Source organism: Zea mays, chromosome 2 (genome assembly GCF_902167145.1).
Source record: "Zea mays cultivar B73 chromosome 2, Zm-B73-REFERENCE-NAM-5.0, whole genome shotgun sequence".
NCBI lineage: Eukaryota > Viridiplantae > Streptophyta > Magnoliopsida > Poales > Poaceae > Zea > Zea mays.
Window position 1 is genome coordinate 187,637,719 of NC_050097.1, and position 16,561 is coordinate 187,654,279.

The following is a 16,561-nucleotide window of genomic DNA, read 5'->3' on the forward strand; positions in this document are numbered from 1 at the left end:
CCGATGACAGGGTCGACGATGAGCGGGTACCTTCCTGGGTTTGGTATGTAGTCGGGGTGGTCGTCCTGGTCGAAGGTAATGGGCTTGTCGGACCAGTTTAGGTAGACTAGCGTTGCTACCTTCACCGAGCAGACCTCCCGGCGCTCTTGCTTGCGGTGTCGAGCCGAGGTATTCACCACTTGCCCACCATAGATCATGAAGCAGTTGTGGACCTCTGGGAACTCTTCTTCCTTGTCGCCCCCCTTATTGTTGTTGCCTTGGTCCTTGCCATCTTCCGCCGAGGGCCCAACCTTACTCAAGTAACGCCGGAGCATGTCGCATTCTTCAAGGGTGTGCTTGACGGGACCCTTGTGATAGGGGCCCGACTCCTTGAGCATCTTGTCGAACATGTTGGCCCCTCCAGGAGGTCTCCAAGGGTTCCTGCGCTCGGCAGCAGCGACAAGATCTGCCTCAACGGCGTTGTGTTTTGCTTGCGCCTTCTTCTTGCTCTTTTTCTTTGTGCCGCGCTGGACGGACGCCTCGGGGACGTCTTCCTTCTGCCTTCCCTGAGGCTACATGTCTTTCCAGAAGATGGCTTCGATGGCCTCCTGAGCAGAGGCGAACTTGGTGGCTATGTCCATCAATTCGCTTGCCTTGGTGGGAGTTTTGCGTCCTAGCTTGCTTACCAGATCCCGGCAAGTGGTGTCGGCAAGGAATGCTCTGATGATGTCCGAGTCGGTGATGTTAGGCAACTCGATGCACTGCTTTGAGAACCGTCGGATGTATTCTCGCAGGGATTCCCCTGGTTACTGCTGGCAGCTCCGGAGATCCCATGAGTTCCCAGGGCGCACGTATGTACCCTGGAAATTTCCGGCGAAGACCCTGACTAGGTCGTCCTAGTCGAAGACCTACGCAGGAGGCAGATGCTCCAGCCAGGCTTGGGCAGCGTCGGAGAGGAAGAGTGGGAGGTTGCGGATGATGAGGTTGTCGTCGTCCGTCCCTCCTAACTGGCCTGCCAGCCGGTAATCCACGAGCCATAACTCCGGCTTTGTCTCCCCTGAGTATTTGGTGATGGTAGTCGGAGCTCGGAACCGGGCCGGGAACGGCACCCGTCGTATGGCTCGGCTGAAGACCCGCGGGCCTGGTGGTTCGGGTGAGGGGCTCCAATCCTCCTCACTATCATAGCGTCCTCTGCGTCTGGGGTGATAGCCTCGGCGCACCCTTTCCTCGAGGCGAGCTCGACGGTCGCGGTGGTGTTGCTCGTTGCTGAGGCGGTCCAGGACCGCAGGGGTCCTATCTCCTGTGTGCTCGGTATGGACCGAGGCTTCTCGCACATGTCGGGAGGGCTCGGCGTGATGCTCCGACGGGCATCCCCGCCTTCGGGAGGTAGAGCTCTCGGCTTGTTGGACTACGGCGTTTTCCAGGAGGCCCTTGAGTTCGCCCTAGGCACGTCGCCCCTCGGTGGTGGATGGCTCTGGCATTGTTCGGAGTAACATCGCCGCTGCAGCTAGGTTCTGGCTGGCCCCGTTGAAGGTCGGGGGCAGTTCTGCCCTGGTGTCGTCAATAATACGGCGCTGGACGTCTCGGGCTTGATGACGCGCTCCTCCGGCGAGGGCTCGGCCTGCCCACTCTTGCTCAAGGTTTTGTCGGAGCTGCATAAGTCGCTCCCTTTCTTCATCGAGCTTGGCCTGCATCTCGTGGAGTTGCTCAAGCTGCGTGTCCTGACCCCCTGCAGGGGTCCGGGCCTCAGCTAGCTCCCGCGGGATCTCGACGCGAGACACGGGTGCAGGGGCGTCGTTGTTTCTTGGCATGCCGAGGTGGTTGTCTCCGTCGTGCTCCTCCTGATCGATGTGGAAGCATTCGTGAGTTGGGTCATAACCCTCGTCGTCAAGGTTGTGGCCATCGTCAGAGTCACCAGAGAGGCAATGGTCACATGCGGACATGAAGTCTCGCATGGCTCTAGGATCGCGGAGTTCGGAGAAATCCATACTGAAGTCGGGGTCGTCCTCTTCCTCGGGACCCATGGGTTCGGAGGTAGAGGCGACTGTCAGTAGGTCCCAGGTTGACCACATATGATACTCTGGGAGGTCAGGATATATCCTTGTGGAAGCGCTCGCCGAAGTGGGGTTGCCTGGCGGATCGAAGCTAAATCTAAAAGGAACAGGATGGAAAACCAATGGTACCTCCTGGTTGGTGGATGGTGGTGAAGTTGCAGTGGGGATGAAACGTGTCGCTATCTCAAGCGCGAGACTAATGCCCGACAAGTCCCTCGCAAGGGTGCTGGCGTCATCAGTCCGCCTGGGGTTGGCATGTTGTCGGGAAGTGATGCCCGTCGTTGTCCCAGGTGCGAGGCTAACGCCCGACATGTCCCCCGCAGGGATGCCGGCGCCGTCAACTCGCTCTGGTCCGACAGCCGACGAGGTGCTGCCCCTTGCCTAGCCATGGTTGCCCCATCTCCATCTCCTTCGGCGAGGAGGGTGGCGGGGTAGACCCGAATGTCCCTCTTCCGCCCTGGGGAGAGGTCGTCGACGGGTTTGCCTTCGCCAGGCGAGCTGACGACCATCGTTGCTGTTGTGTTGCGGTGGGAGGAGTATCATGTCGTAGCTGTCGTCGAGGGACATGAACTCGAGACTCCCAAAGTGGAGCACCATCCCGGGCTGAAGAGGCTGTTGAAGATTGTCCATCTGGAACTTAACGGGAAAGTATTGTCAACACGCAGCGATCCCCTACCTGGCGCACCAACTGTCGGTGTTTCGGACCCGAGGGACCCTCAGCTGACTAGTGAATTTTATGCTGTGTGTCACTGCCCGGATGGATTGATGCAAGATGAAACACAAGGTTTATCCTGGTTCGGGCTAAGAAGGCCCTACTTCCTGTAGAGGGGGGATGAGGCTTATATTATCTTGCGCCGAGGTGCTTGTAGTAGGGGATACAAGCTTTGCGAGAGAGGGAACGGATCCCAGGTCTCTTGAGAGGTCTAGTGTTGTGGAGAGAAGGTTTGCCCTGAAGTGTTTTTTGTTGATGTTGGGTGAGCCATCTAGGTGAGCTTTTTAAAGCTTTCCTTAGGAAGGCCCTGGGCATCTCCTTTTATAGGTACAAGCAGGTGACCTAGCAGTACATATAGGGGTGTAGCCATGCGCTAATGTGGACAGTGGAGAAGTGCCTGAGCCCTATAGAAGCGTGGCCGGCGGCGTGGTCCCAGGTCCTGACCCCTGTAGCGGCGCGGCCGGCTCCGCTGAGTCGGAGCCGAGCTCTGTAGCGCTGTGGCCGATGGTGTGGCCTGGTCGTCAAGGTGGCCTTGAAGCTTGTGTCCTGTTGACGTTTCTTTGACTTTGTAGAGAGCTGAGGACAATCGACGTCATGGGCGCATGCCGGGGATCATCATTACCTGTTACTGGAGTAATTTGATGTGACACCGGTCCTATTCCTTTGTAGCCTGAGATGGCTAGCTAGGGGTAGGATAGTGTTGTATTCCCTGTTCGCGTAGTCGGTCCGAGGCCGTCTTGGGCGAGGCGGTGATTTCTCCCGAAGCCGAGGCCTAGGTCAGGCGAGGCGAAGTTCTCCTTCCGAGGCCGAGGCTGAGGCCGAGGCCTAGGTCAGGCGAGGCGAAGACCTCCTCCCGAGGCCGAGGCTGAGGCCAAGGCCTAGGTCGGGTGAGGCGAAGACCTTCTCCCGAGGCCGAGGCTGAGGCCGAGGCCTGGGTCGGGCGTGGTGATGATTCCTCCCGAGGCCGAGGCTGGGGTCGGGCGAGGCGGAACTCCGTGTTGTGCCCGAGGCTGAACTCGGGAGAGGCGATAACTTACTGTTGTTAGTCTTACCCCGGTGGTTGGCACAGTGGTCGGAACGGGGTGAATAGTGTCGTTATCATGTCGGAACGATCAGTAAAAGGGTGAAGTGACTGCGGTCATTTCGATCTTGCCAACTGCGGTGCACGTGTCGGGATAAGGTGTCAGGTGATCCCTGCATTAAATGCGCACGTGACACGGTCGGTGGCAAGGCGGTTTGGCCGAGGCCGCTATACGACAAAGTTTGCTCGAGTTTTGCCTCGGGCGAGCCGGGGGTGCGCCCACTGCCTGAGGGGACCCTCAGGCGAGCCGTGAATTCGTACGGGACTACTGTTCTTGCCCGAGGCTGGGCTCGGGTGAGACGGACCATGTCCCTTGGTAGATGAGGCCTTGACTTGAATCGTGCTTACCAGTCTTTATGGTTTGTTTTAAAAATGTTCTCCAGCCATGTTTAGGAGTACTGGGGGTACCCCTAATTATGGTACCCGACACCTGTGCTGCTGGTTCACCGGCCCGAACAACATCGGCAGGATCCAGCGCGGGCCGGGCACCGATCTGTCCTAGGACGAGCTGGCTGTCCTGGTGGGAGGGATTACCGGGGAGACTTTTGTCCTTGAGTCCCTGATCCTCCCCTAGGCCACCCTAGCGCTCTGCGATGACCCAGGCTTGAGGACAGCGATTTTGGCCACGCTGCCGACCCTCGACAACAGCGGCGTGGCGGTTCGCCAGACTGGCGGCTAGGACCCCCTCTGTAGAATCTAGATCTCTGATGCACCAGCTGGAGGTCCTCAGCCCGCCGGTGTGGCCCCCAGCGTCAACCCCGTCGTGGCCCCCAGCCCCTTGGACAAGGGTAAAGGGACTGCAAGCAGTGCCTCCGCCCTAGGTAGCTCCGGTGGGTCGGAGGAGGAGAGGCGACGTAGGCTACGTCGGGCTGATGGGTCACTTGTCTCGGACCCCCCCAGAAGCGCCAGAGGACTGCTGGCGGGGCCGAGGTGGCCAGCTCCTAGGCCCACGGCGCGCAGAGGTGTGTTTGTCCTCCGGTGCCGCTGCCACCACCACCCTCTGGGGGTGATCACCCCCAGGGGCACCAGCAGCAGCAGCAACAGCAGCGGTCGCCTCGCTTCCAGGGTCGCTGGAAAGTCCAGAGCCCCAAGTAAGTGTAGCCCCTTTTTCCATGAATCTGATCATCATGCCGACAATTCTTAACCCAACATCTGATCGCCAGGGCTTCCTCCTCCGCCGCTCCCAAGGCCACGCCTCCTTCACCAGGCACCAGGCCCACTGATGGGTCTGACTCTCAGCAGCAGGAATCTGCTGGGAGTGGTGCCGGCGGTCCGCCTCTAGCTGCTGCCAACACAGCGCTAGCGGCTTCCCATGCCCTAGCCAGGGGTTCGGCGGCAGTGGCACCAGCATCAGGCGGCGTCACAGTGACAGAGGGGGTCCCAGCTGGGGGATCCGTGCCCACCTCCGACATCGCGCCCACTTCCGTCACTAGGGTGACACCGGAGGCGCGTCCAGCTCCAACCCCCCACCTGCACCGGAGGAGATGTAAGTGGTGTTCGGACGACGGCTCCGGTCAGGTGCCAAGGAAGAAGCTGTGCCAATCCCCCTCCCCCACATGCTGTCCCGCGCCCACCAGGTCCTTAGTGACACTGGGCAGCAATCTTGCGGGAGTGGGAGGCGCTTGAGGCCGAGCACCAGCGCCTCAGCGACTGGCGCACCCAACTGGAGGAGCGCGCCAAGACGGCGTCCCGCCAGTTCATCTTCGAGCGGTCCCAACTTTAGCGGGACCGCAAGGAGTACAAGAAGGACCTCTAGAAGGTGTATGCTAGGGAGCTAGAGGCGCACCGGAGGGAGAAGAAGGTGGCCAGGAGGGAGGAGGCCGTCAGCTAGAGGGAGGCCCTCACAACAGAATCTCAGGCCAAGCTGAGCGCCCTGGACCAGACCCTGGAAGCCCAGCGGGCCCAGCAGGTCAAGGCTGTGGAGAGGATGCAGAAATGGCAGCAGGAGCTCGAGGGCAAGGCCAGCGACGCCGCCCTCGCCGAGGAAAATCTCAAGGCGAAGGGACAGTCCTTGGACAGGCGGGAGACGGACCTCGCCAGGCGGGAGACGGATCTCGCCTTCAGGGAGGAAATGCTCACCTGGCGAGGTGAGTTGTTGGCCGAGCATGAGCTCGAGGCAGAGAAGAAAGAAAAGGAGCTAGAGGAGCAGATCCGCCAGTTCAACACGGCATAGGCGGCGCCAGGTCCCCAGGCGGTGGAGGCCACCAGGAAGGCCCTTGAAGATCTCTAGGCGGAGCATCGCGCCAGGGTCCAGCGCATTGCCGCATGGGCTGGCGAGGCAAACACGGCACTGGTGCCGCTAGGGATGAGCCCCATCCCAGTGTCGGAGCTACCAGCGTCAATCTCTGATGCGCTCTAGGTGCTGGACTCCACCGCTGATCGCCTCCGACGCCTGGATCAGATCCTTGGCGCCCGCCTAGAGGTAGAGGGCAGCAAGCTCTGCCAGGCGGTGGTTGAGTATGTCCTGACGTGCTTCCGAAGTCATGACCCCGCCATATCTTTGGCGCCGGTGATCGCTGGTCCGGTAGCCGCCATAGAAGACGTCGTCCGGGAGAGCGTGCAAGACGCCGTGGAGCTGGTGGCTGAGCACTTCTAGTGGGATCCTACTGACGACAAGTAGCCAAATCTGCAGAAACAAGGCAAGGGTCCCGTTGGGGAGCGGCTTGTAATAACTTTTGGTGGTGTAACATACTTTTGAGAACCAATAATCAAGCAGTATTAGTACTTATCTATATGTTATTTGTCGTTGTTATGTGTAGCATCACCAACTTCCATCCGGTACTTGGCCCCCTGGTAGGTAGGCTCGACGTGTCGAGGCTGGATACCAGTACACCAAAGACAAAGTTGGTGGTCCGGCCCCTAGGGGGTAGTCTCTACAGTTTGAGACTACCTACCTCTGGACGGGGACCTAGACCTGCACACAGCTTCGGCTTTGAAGTGTTAGTAGCACACCCATAGAACCCATCGTCTGGTATCTGCCATCCTTTGATTCATGCAACAGGACCTGCAGGATTTAGCCTAGGAAGCCATGCCATATGCCTGGACCTACAGGATCATAGCCCTAAATAGTAGGGTACCAGTTGCAGAGTGGTGGAGGTGCAGGCTTAGGGTACGAACCAGGCTAAGCGACTACACAGCTCCGGACCACTCCAGGAAACGAGCACCCATTCTCTAGAACCAGACCCGAAGTTACCGGACCCCCTGTAGCAGTAGAGGGGTCCTGAACTGCAAGCCTGGCTACTCAATTCGGATGTCATCATACCAGCAAGGGTGGGAACTATATGGGTGGGTTAGATAAAAAATAATGCTTGAAAACAGTAGCAGAATAAAACCATCACAAAAGCACATCTGGGGGGTAAATCTCTTCCTTATAACTTGATATACATGGGTGTAGGCCAACAGGCCGGGCTTACGAGGGCGGACCTCACCGGATTGACGTACACATATGCGCAACCTAGCTACAAAGGAAGAAAACTCAATCCCCCAGTTTTGCTTCTATGGATAGAACTTATGGAGATGCTCTATATTCCAGGGGTTAGGAAGAGGCACTCCTTCAGTTGTGGCAAGGCGGACACACCCGAGTTGGCGTATTACCGTCACCTTGAAGGGTCCTTCCCAACTGGGGGAGAGTTTATGGAGCCCTTCTCGGTTCAGTACTCGCCTTAGGACTAGGTCCCCGACCCTGAGCTCCCTACTATGCACGAACCATTGTTGGTAGCGCCTGAGCGCTTGGTTGTACCATGCATTTCGGATCGCCACTCGCCATCTGCGCTCGTCGATGAAGTCCACATCCTCACGCCATAGTTGTTCCTGCATAGACTCATCGAAAGACTGGACCCGTGGGGAGCCCATAATGATTTTTGGGGGAAGGCAGGCTTCGGCCCCGTAGACCAGGAAGAACGGGGTCTCCCTAGTAGCTCGGTTGGGTGTGGTCCGGTTCCCCCATAGTACGGACGGAAGCTCGTTGACCAATTTGCACCATGCTTTTTCAAGCAGTCATAGGTGTGTGTCTTGAGTCCCTTGAGGATTTCTGCATTTGCCCTCTTGGCTTGGCCGTTGCTCTTGGGATGAGCCACAAACGCAAAGCAGAGCTGGGTGCCGATGCCCTCGCAACACTCCTAGAAGAGTCAACTTGTAAACTAGGCCCCGTTGTCCGTAATGATATGGCTTGGGACCCCAAATCTATAGACAATCGACTTGAGGAAGGCAACAGCAGCACCCTGGGTGATACTGACCATAGGGGTGGCCTGTGGACACTTTATGAACTTGTCAATGGCGACGAAGAGGAAACGGTACCCGCCGACAGCCCTGGGAATGGTCCCAGGATATCCACCCCCCATACAGCGAATGGCCAAGAGGGTGGAATCATTTGTAGAGCTTGAGCTGGTGTGTGTATCTGCTTTGCATGGAACTGACATGCTTTGCAGGACTTTACTAACTCAGTTGCATCCTGGAGAGTGGTTGGCCAGTAGAAACCGTGCCTGAAGGCCTTACCGACCAGTGTGCAGGATGACAAATGACTTCCGCACTCACCTCCATGGATCTCCGCGACCAACTCACGACCCTCGTCCTGGGTGATGCACCGCATGAGAATGTCGTTGGTGCCACGGCAGTAGAGATCCCCTTCTACCACCGCGTATCGTTTAGCCAACCACACTATGCACTCGCGGACACATGATCTTCAGGAAGGATATTTTCCTTCAGGTAGTCCCGGATCTCGAAGATCCATGCATCGGGACCACTCTGAGATACTGGTTGTGGCGCTAAGAGGTTGGCAGGACCCTCCGTAGCACACACAATTTTCGGTAGGTTCTGTAGATGGTATGCCACCGGGACCGCTAGCTTCGAGGTGCTAGTCTCACCCCCTTCACCCGGCTCGACAGGCTAGGCGGTAGGTCTCAGCAGCCGTCTTTCGAAGACGCCCTCGGGCATGGGTGCCCAAGTTGATGCCCTCGTGGAGAGTTCATCTGCCACTGAGTTGTTAGCCCGAGGAACATGTTGCAGTTCCAGGGCCATGAAGTCCTTTTCCAGCTTCCTTACGTGGAGGAGGTAAGCTGCGAGCCTAGGCTCGTTGCAGCTACATTCCCCGTGGACCTGCTTGATAATTAGCTAGGAGTCCCCCTTCACGAGGAGCTGGCAGATCCCTAGGGATAGGGCCGCAGACAAGCCGAAGATCAGAGCTTCATACTCTGCCATGTTGTTGGTGGCCTTGAACTCAAGGTGCACCATGTACTTCACTTGATCTCCGCTTGGGTCGACGAGGACCACCCCAGCACCGCCACCTTGCTGGCGGGCGAACCCGTCGAAGAAGAGCGTCCAGTGGGGCTCGGTGAAGACCGGGACCCTAGGCTTCGTAGGTGTGGGGTCTGAATCGAGATCCAGACCCCCAGGAGCACTTGGGGGAGGGGTCCACTCTACGATGAAGTCAGCCAGGACTTGGCTCTTGACAACGTGGCGAGGCTAGAAGTCCAGCTGGAACTCAGCAAGCTCTGCTGCCCACTTGGCGATGTTGCCTGTGGCGTTAGAGTTGTGGAGGATGGCCCTTAACGGAAAGGAGGTCACCACCACGACCCTGTGTGCCTGGAAATAGTGGCGCAATTTCCTGGACGCAACAAGCACAGCATAGATAAGCTTGTGCGTCTCGAGGTACCTGGCCTTCGCCTCATGGAGGACCTCGCTGACGTAGTAGACTGGCTTCTGGATAGTCCGAACCCCTACGGTTGGTCCCGAGTCCTCAAGCTACATGGTGGTTGGACCACCACCTTCTCCTAGGGGAACTTTCTGACTCCCCTGGGGATGTTCTACCGTCCTTTCGACGACCAGCACCATGCTCACCTCCTTTGTAGCCGCTGCAATGTACAAGTACAGCGGCTCCCCTGGCTCCGGAGCTACTAGTATCGGTAGGGACACAAGGTGCTGCTTCAACTCTTGGAAGGCTCGCTCTGCCTCCTCGGTCCAAGAGAATGGGCCGGACTTCCGTAAGAGCTTGAAGAAAGGTAGCGCCCTCTCAGCCAGCCTTGAGATGAAGCAGCTAAGGGCGGCCAGTGACCCCGTAAGCTTCTGGACGTCCTTGATCCGGGCCGGAGGCCTCGTTGCCTCAATTGCCTTGATCTTCTCCGGGTTTGCTTCAATGCCCCTGTGTGAAACCAGGAATCCCAGCAACTTCCCTACGGAGACACCAAAGACGCACTTCTCTGGGTTCAGCTTCGTGCGCGTTGCCCGCAGCTTGTCAAAGACCAGGGTCAAGTCTTCCACTAGGGTCGACCCTCTCTTAGTCTTGACCACGATGTCATCGACGTATGTCTCTATCATGTCCCTAATTAGGTCCCCGAAGGTCTTACTCATCGCCCGTACAAATGTTGGCAAGGCATTTTTCAGACCATAAGGCATTACAACATAACAGTAAAGCCCATCCACTGTTACAAAAGCGGTATGCTTCCTATCTTCCCTAGACATCTGGATCTAATGGAAACCAGAGTAAGCATCTAAGAAGGACAAGAGGTCGCACCCGGAGGTAGAATCCACAATTTGATCTATGCGTGGAAGTGGATACGGGTCCTTAGGACAAGCCTTATTAAGGCTGGTGTAGTTGATGCACATCCAAAGCTTCCCGTTTCCCTTTGGAACAATGACTAGGTTAGCCAGCCACACTGGGTGTCTTCGATGAAGCCAACGTGTAGCAGCTTCCGGACCTCCTCACGGATAAAGTACTGCCGCTCAACGGACCATCTCCGAGGCTTCTGACTCACCGGTTTGGCGTCAGGGTGGATCTTCAGATGGTGCTCAATCACCTCCCTGGGCATCCCAGGCATCTGCGACGGTTCCCATGCGAACACGTCGGCATTTGCCTGGAGGAAGGCGACGAGCGAGAGTTCCTATTTCTCCTCCAGATTGCCCGCGATACGGGTGGTCTGGGAGCAGTCCACGCCGACCTGGATGGCCTTGATGGGTCCACCATCTGCTCTGGATGGCTGCACCATTGGCACCTTGGTAGGTGCCTTGGTACCGGAAGTCGAGGGGTCCCTCCCTCTGTCGTTCGGACGAGCAGTTTCTGCCCCCAGGGCGTGCAGCTTCTCGACAGCTGCAAGCGCAGCGGCGTGGTCGCCCCACATAGTAAGGACCCCAGCAAGGGATGGCATCTTGAGGACCAAGTACCCGTAATGGGTAATGGCCATGAACCGGTACAGGGCCGGCCTGCCAATGATGGCATTGAAAGGGAGGTTAACCTTCGCAACGTCGAACTGGGCGTTCTCTATGTGGAAGTTCTCCTCGGTCCCAAATGTTATCGGGAGTATGATGCTCCCAAGGGGATACACCAGTTGTGGGCCCACTCCGGAGAATGGACGAGAGGGTCCCAGTCGAGACCCTAGGATTTGCAGCTGCTTGAATGTGGCATGGCTGATGACGTTGAGCCTAGCCCCACTGTCAATCAAGACATGATGCAGCCGCATGTGGGCGATGACAGGGGCGGTGATGAGTGGCAGTATGCCAGCCCCTGCCATGTTTTCGGGGCAGTCGGATGCCCCAAAAGAGATAGTGGTGCTCCGCCACCGCTGATGTGGAGCAGCCTTCGGGACCCCTGGGGTCGCCGAAAGGACCTCTCGGCGCAGGGACTTCACGTTCCTATAAGAGGTGAGCTCCCAGCTCCCGCCGTACATCACGTACAGCTTCTTGCGGCGGTCTTTGTCGTCACCAAAGTCAGAGTCTCCAGTGAAGACATCCTTAAGGACCCCTTAGGAGACTGATACCTGAGGTCCCGTTCTCCCGCGGTCGCGTCACCTTCGTCGACCTTCTCCTTGCCAGGACGGCGACGAGGCGGCGAGCCATCCTTGGAGGTCTGCTCGCTGACGCGCTTCATGAGCTTGATGATCTCCCAGCACTCCGAGGCGTTGTGGCGATTGTTGGGGTGGACAGGGCATGAACCACTGTTGCCTCCCTGTTGTCGTGGGCGTTTGTTGCGCTCGTTCTGGCCCCTAGTCGCAACTACAACGACCAAAGTAGCAGACTGCAGCCTCTCGTGGCCGCAGTTCTTCTTCTTGTTGTTGTTGCCGCCCTGGGTGATGGCACCCAAGCCACCCGTCTGGGTAACTCCGGTCGATGGTGCCGAGTGCCATGCACGGCCCTCGGTAGCTCTGGCACATTTGTCGGCCAGAGCGAAGAGCATGGTGACGGTTTCCACGTCATGCGTCGCCAACTTCTCCAACATCTTCTCATCACGCACACCCTATCGGAAAGCAGTGAAAATGGAGGCATCGGAGACACGAGGTATAGTCCCTCGTACCTTGGTGAAGCGGGCGATGAAAACTCGGAGAGTCTCCCCGGGTTCTTGCCTTACGGCATGGAGATAAGCCTCCACGCCATGCTGCTGATAAGCACTGGCAAAGTTCATTGTGAACCGTGCATAGAGCTCTTCCCAGGAGTAGACGGACCCCGGGGTCAGGTTCATGAGCCAGGTCCAGGCCGGCCCGGTCAAGGCTACATGGAAGTAGCTCACCATCACAGCAGTGTTTCCACCAGCTGCCGTAATGGCGGTGACATAGACCTACAAGAATTCCGACGGGTTTGACGTACCGTCGTACTTCTCCGGCAGGTGTGGCCGGAACTTGGGCGGCCAAGTCGTCGCGTGGAGGTGATCCGCTAGCGCGGCACAGCCCATGCCGACCAATGGGACACCCGTGTGGATTCGGGCGCCCCTTGGAGTTTGTGGCGCAAGCGAAGCGAAGTCTTGGTCGAGGTTGCGGCCCTCGAAGTTTTGCCGGCGCTCACGTGCCCTCTCTAGAGAGACTCGTGCGTCCTCGCCCGCACGCCTACGGTTGAGTTCTGCCCGCAGATCATCAGGCCTCTCTAGAGAGATTGGAGCATCCTCGCCCGCACGCCTGCGGTTGAGCTCCGCCAGCAGGTCGTCAGTCTGTGCGGCCTTCACTGAGGGTGAGCGCACAGACGCCGATGCCTCATGTTGACGTCGGAATGACCGAGGCCTGGGCCTAGCCGAGCCAGAATGCGCCATGCCGAGGAGACGGTCGACATCGTCACGCCACTGCTTCATGGCCCTCGGCGAGGCCGTGGAGCTCGGAGGGTGGCGTAGCAACTCCCTGGCTATAGACAGCGTCCTAGGAGCAGCCCTTGACGGAGCCCTGGATGTCTGCGCGGGCGTATGCTGCTGCGCAGCGTGCACAGCAGTAGCACCAGGCGCAGGGCGGTTGGAGCCCCGTGGCATGGAAGATGCAGCCTTTTCCTCCATTAGGAAGTCCTCGGGCAAGTCACGATGCTCGATGATCTGAACCATCGTGTCGAGCAGGAAAACAGGCGAAAAACCTAAAGCCCAAGCCCCCTACCTGGCGCGCCAAATGTCGGAGAGAAAATCCTCCGGTCGGGTGGCGGAATGCACCCGCCCTAATCCTAAGATGAGGAGGGGGCCTAAGTGTTTTGCTTGTTGTGTGGATTCGAGATAAACACAAGAGCACACGAGGGATTATAGTGGTTCAGGCATTCGGAGCGTAATACCCTACCTCTACTGTGTGTATGTTGTATTGAGTGTGTAAGCGTGAGCGTATGAGCTTGTGTATGTGAACCTGTCCTTTGTAACGTTGTGTGCCTTCCCTTTTATAGTTTAAGGGAGGCACATACAAGGATGTCGAGCCCCGACATGCGGGCCCAAGAGCATAATGGTAGTAATACATTATGTGAATAGTAAATGCTGACAGTACACAAGGATCCTCCGCCTTAGTAACGTATGAGTAATCAGCGGGAGTCATGATGACCGCAGTCCATGTAGCATTGATAGTCAAAACGTACGAGTAATGGTGAGTAACAGCACGGCCCACGTATCGTGGACTGAGCACGCCGCCTGTCAGTGGAATGGACAGGTGCACATCTTATCCGCAATGAATGCGAAAGCGCGCGTAGCCTTGAGGCGTCATGCTAGGTTCCACCCGTTGGCTTATGCCATGCGCAGTAGGCCACGTGGTAGCATCGGGTCTCCGCCTGAGCGGGGAGCAGGAGTACGTGATAACCAGATCAGGTCTAGACACGTGTCGGCACCGGACCCTCGCCTGGGTCCTGATCAAGGCCCGAGTATGCTCTGTCATGTAACCTTGGGATCCCATTGTGGGCGGCCCGGACCCCATACCGGGGGTGGCGGATCCCATTCCAGGCGTCCAGCTTGCACACGTAGAGGTCCTGGACCAATCTTGGGGGTCCGGACTGTACATCCAGGGGTCCGGCACTTTCCCATGGGAGTCCGGACTCACTGTTGATGCCTTAGAGTATATCACTCTCTCTGGACACGTGGCGGTACCGGACCCGCACATGTGGTGGGGTCAGGTGCTGTTGCTGGCCCAGAGTAGTCGCCCGAGGCTAGGGCGAGTCATGGCCTGGTCTCACCACATATAGCTCTTTTGCCACGCGACTAAAGATAGCCGCGTGGGTGCTGCGTCTTTATACAGTAGCAAGGGGTACCCTAGTTTCAAGGTACTAGCACCGGCAGTAACAAATTTGAATAAGGTGGTATTCATTTGTAGTGTGGTATCGATTACGATTGGATTTAAACAGACATGATTTAACGTTATAGGTTACCCATTACATTACTAATATGTGAACCAAACGGTACCTAAAAGTAAACGAAGATGGATGTAGTAATTCTGGCGCATGTTTTTTTTTTGACGAATGTTCTCGCCAAGGTCGATCGCGCGCAACACACAGCGGCAGCCATGCAGTACCCGTCAACAAGACCACACCGATGGAGCTCCGAGTTCCGGTCCCACATCATGACAATAGTCAAAAAGATCGAGAACAGAGCATCCGGGGCCGGCGGCCATGTTACTTTTCCATGCATCAAAGTGCAGTATGATGAATTATCGCATGGTGTCGTCTCATCCGATCAGATGGCTGCCACCGTACTTGTCAACATTCTCCCCGCGCGCCCGCCATGTCCGGAAAGTGTCACGCCGCCTCGCCTCCGACCTGGCATAATGCGGTGCGGCGCTGCACATTGGCTAGCTCGTCGCTCTCTCGTCGGCCGCCCGAACGTACGTGCCTCTATAAATTGATCTGCATCTCCCTCCAGCTGCGACACACACCACACATACACATTTTCAAATCTAGCTTGTTCGCTAAGCTCAAGCTAGCTGAGCTGATCTGAGAAACGATCGCTTCTTCAGTTTCAGCTTCATCGCTAGCTCGCTACACAGATCGACCTCTTATTTAGCTTGTTCCTCCAAGGACCGAGATCGGTTGTTGTTGATAAACCAGCCATGGTTGCGGTTGCGGAGGCAGCGGTGACGACGACCATGACGACGACGGGCGGGCGGTACGCGCTGCTGATGGCGGCGCACGACTCGGAGTACGTGCTCAACAAGTACGGCGGGTACCTCCACGTCTTCGTGGCGGCCTTCGGCGACGCCGGCGAGACGTGGGACCTGTATCGGGCCATCGACAGCGAGCTCCCTGGCCCCGGTGAGCTTGAGGCCTACGACGGGTTCGTGATCAGCGGCAGCCCCCACGACGCGTACGCCGACGAGCTGTGGATCCTGCGGCTGTGCCTCCTGGTGCGGGCGTTGCACGGCATGCGCAAGCGGGTCCTCGGCGTCTGCTTCGGCCACCAGGTGATCTGCCGCGCGCTGGGGGGCCGCGTGGGCAAGGCCCGCGCCGGCTGGGACGTTGGCGTCAGGGAGGTGGCCATCGCCGAGGCGCCGCCGCGCAGGTTCCTCGACGCGCTGCGGGAGCGGGACCAGCTGCCGCTCCGCGCCAGGATCACCGAGGTCCATCAGGACGAGGTGCGTGCGTGCCGTGCCCGTGCGTTTCCTTGTCGCATCGCACGTAGCCATTAATTCCCATGCACGTAGGCCACCGCTGCATGCTGCACGGCCACGAGAACAGCACACGCCCCTCGTTACGTTCCTGGCATGCATATCTGATTGCGTTTCTTGCTCCTTGCGTGCATCATGGCTGGCATGTCGATCGAGCAGGTGTGGGAGGTGCCGGAGGGCGCGGAGGTTCTGGCCTCCTCCGACAAGACCGGTGTCGAGATGTTCTGCGTCGGCGAGCACGTGCTGGGCATCCAGGGGCACCCGGAGTACACCAAGGACATCTTCCTCAGCCTCGTCGACCGCCTCCTCGCCGCGGGATCCATCACCGTGAGTGCCTGCTTTCACGTCACCTTACAGCGACTGATTCCTCTCACCAAACGGACAAGCAGCCGCGTCGCTCTCCGCATCTCTACTCTGATTCCGCTTTGCCACTCGCACACGCTGCAGATTCCCTTTGCTGAGGCCGTGAACAGGCAGCTGGAGACCACTGCGCCGGACCGGGAGTTCTGGCTCATGCTCTGCAAGAGCTTCCTCAAGGCTCGTGAAGAATAAGAGTATTAATTAGAGTTTGCACACTGTGATGTCATTGTCACTTACCATTAAAACGGTTGTAAATCTTCTATCACTTCAACAAATAAACCTCCCTCGAGTCAAATACTTGACCATCTTCTTCAAATGAGAGAAAAAAAATGGAAGACCACTTTCACGAACTAAGGGGTTATTTGTCTCTTAATTATAATCTGCCCAGATTATATATGTAATCGAACGTATTTTGTATTACCACTTAGTTTAAAATAAATTAGTTTATATAATCTGACGTTATCGCTATCGGACTGGCATTATTTGCCGAGTGTCCCAAATACTCGGCAAATATTTTATCGGCAAATGGTTCTTTGCCGAATATTTTTTTCGGCACTCGGTAAATTAA

At 57.4% G+C, this 16,561-nt stretch overlaps 1 protein-coding gene across 1 annotated transcript; it reads left to right on the plus strand.

Annotated features, from left to right (window-relative positions):
• The first annotated feature begins 14,893 nt into the window (after window positions 1–14,893).
• LOC103647442 (gamma-glutamyl peptidase 3) lies at window positions 14,894–16,339 on the plus strand. The gene is made up of 3 exons (XM_008671983.1): window positions 14,894–15,600; window positions 15,793–15,960; window positions 16,081–16,339. The coding sequence occupies exons 1-3, from the start codon at window positions 15,079–15,081 to the stop codon at window positions 16,183–16,185; spliced, it is 795 nt and encodes a 264-aa protein (XP_008670205.1). The 5' UTR covers window positions 14,894–15,078; the 3' UTR covers window positions 16,186–16,339.
• The last annotated feature ends 222 nt before the right edge of the window (window positions 16,340–16,561 follow it).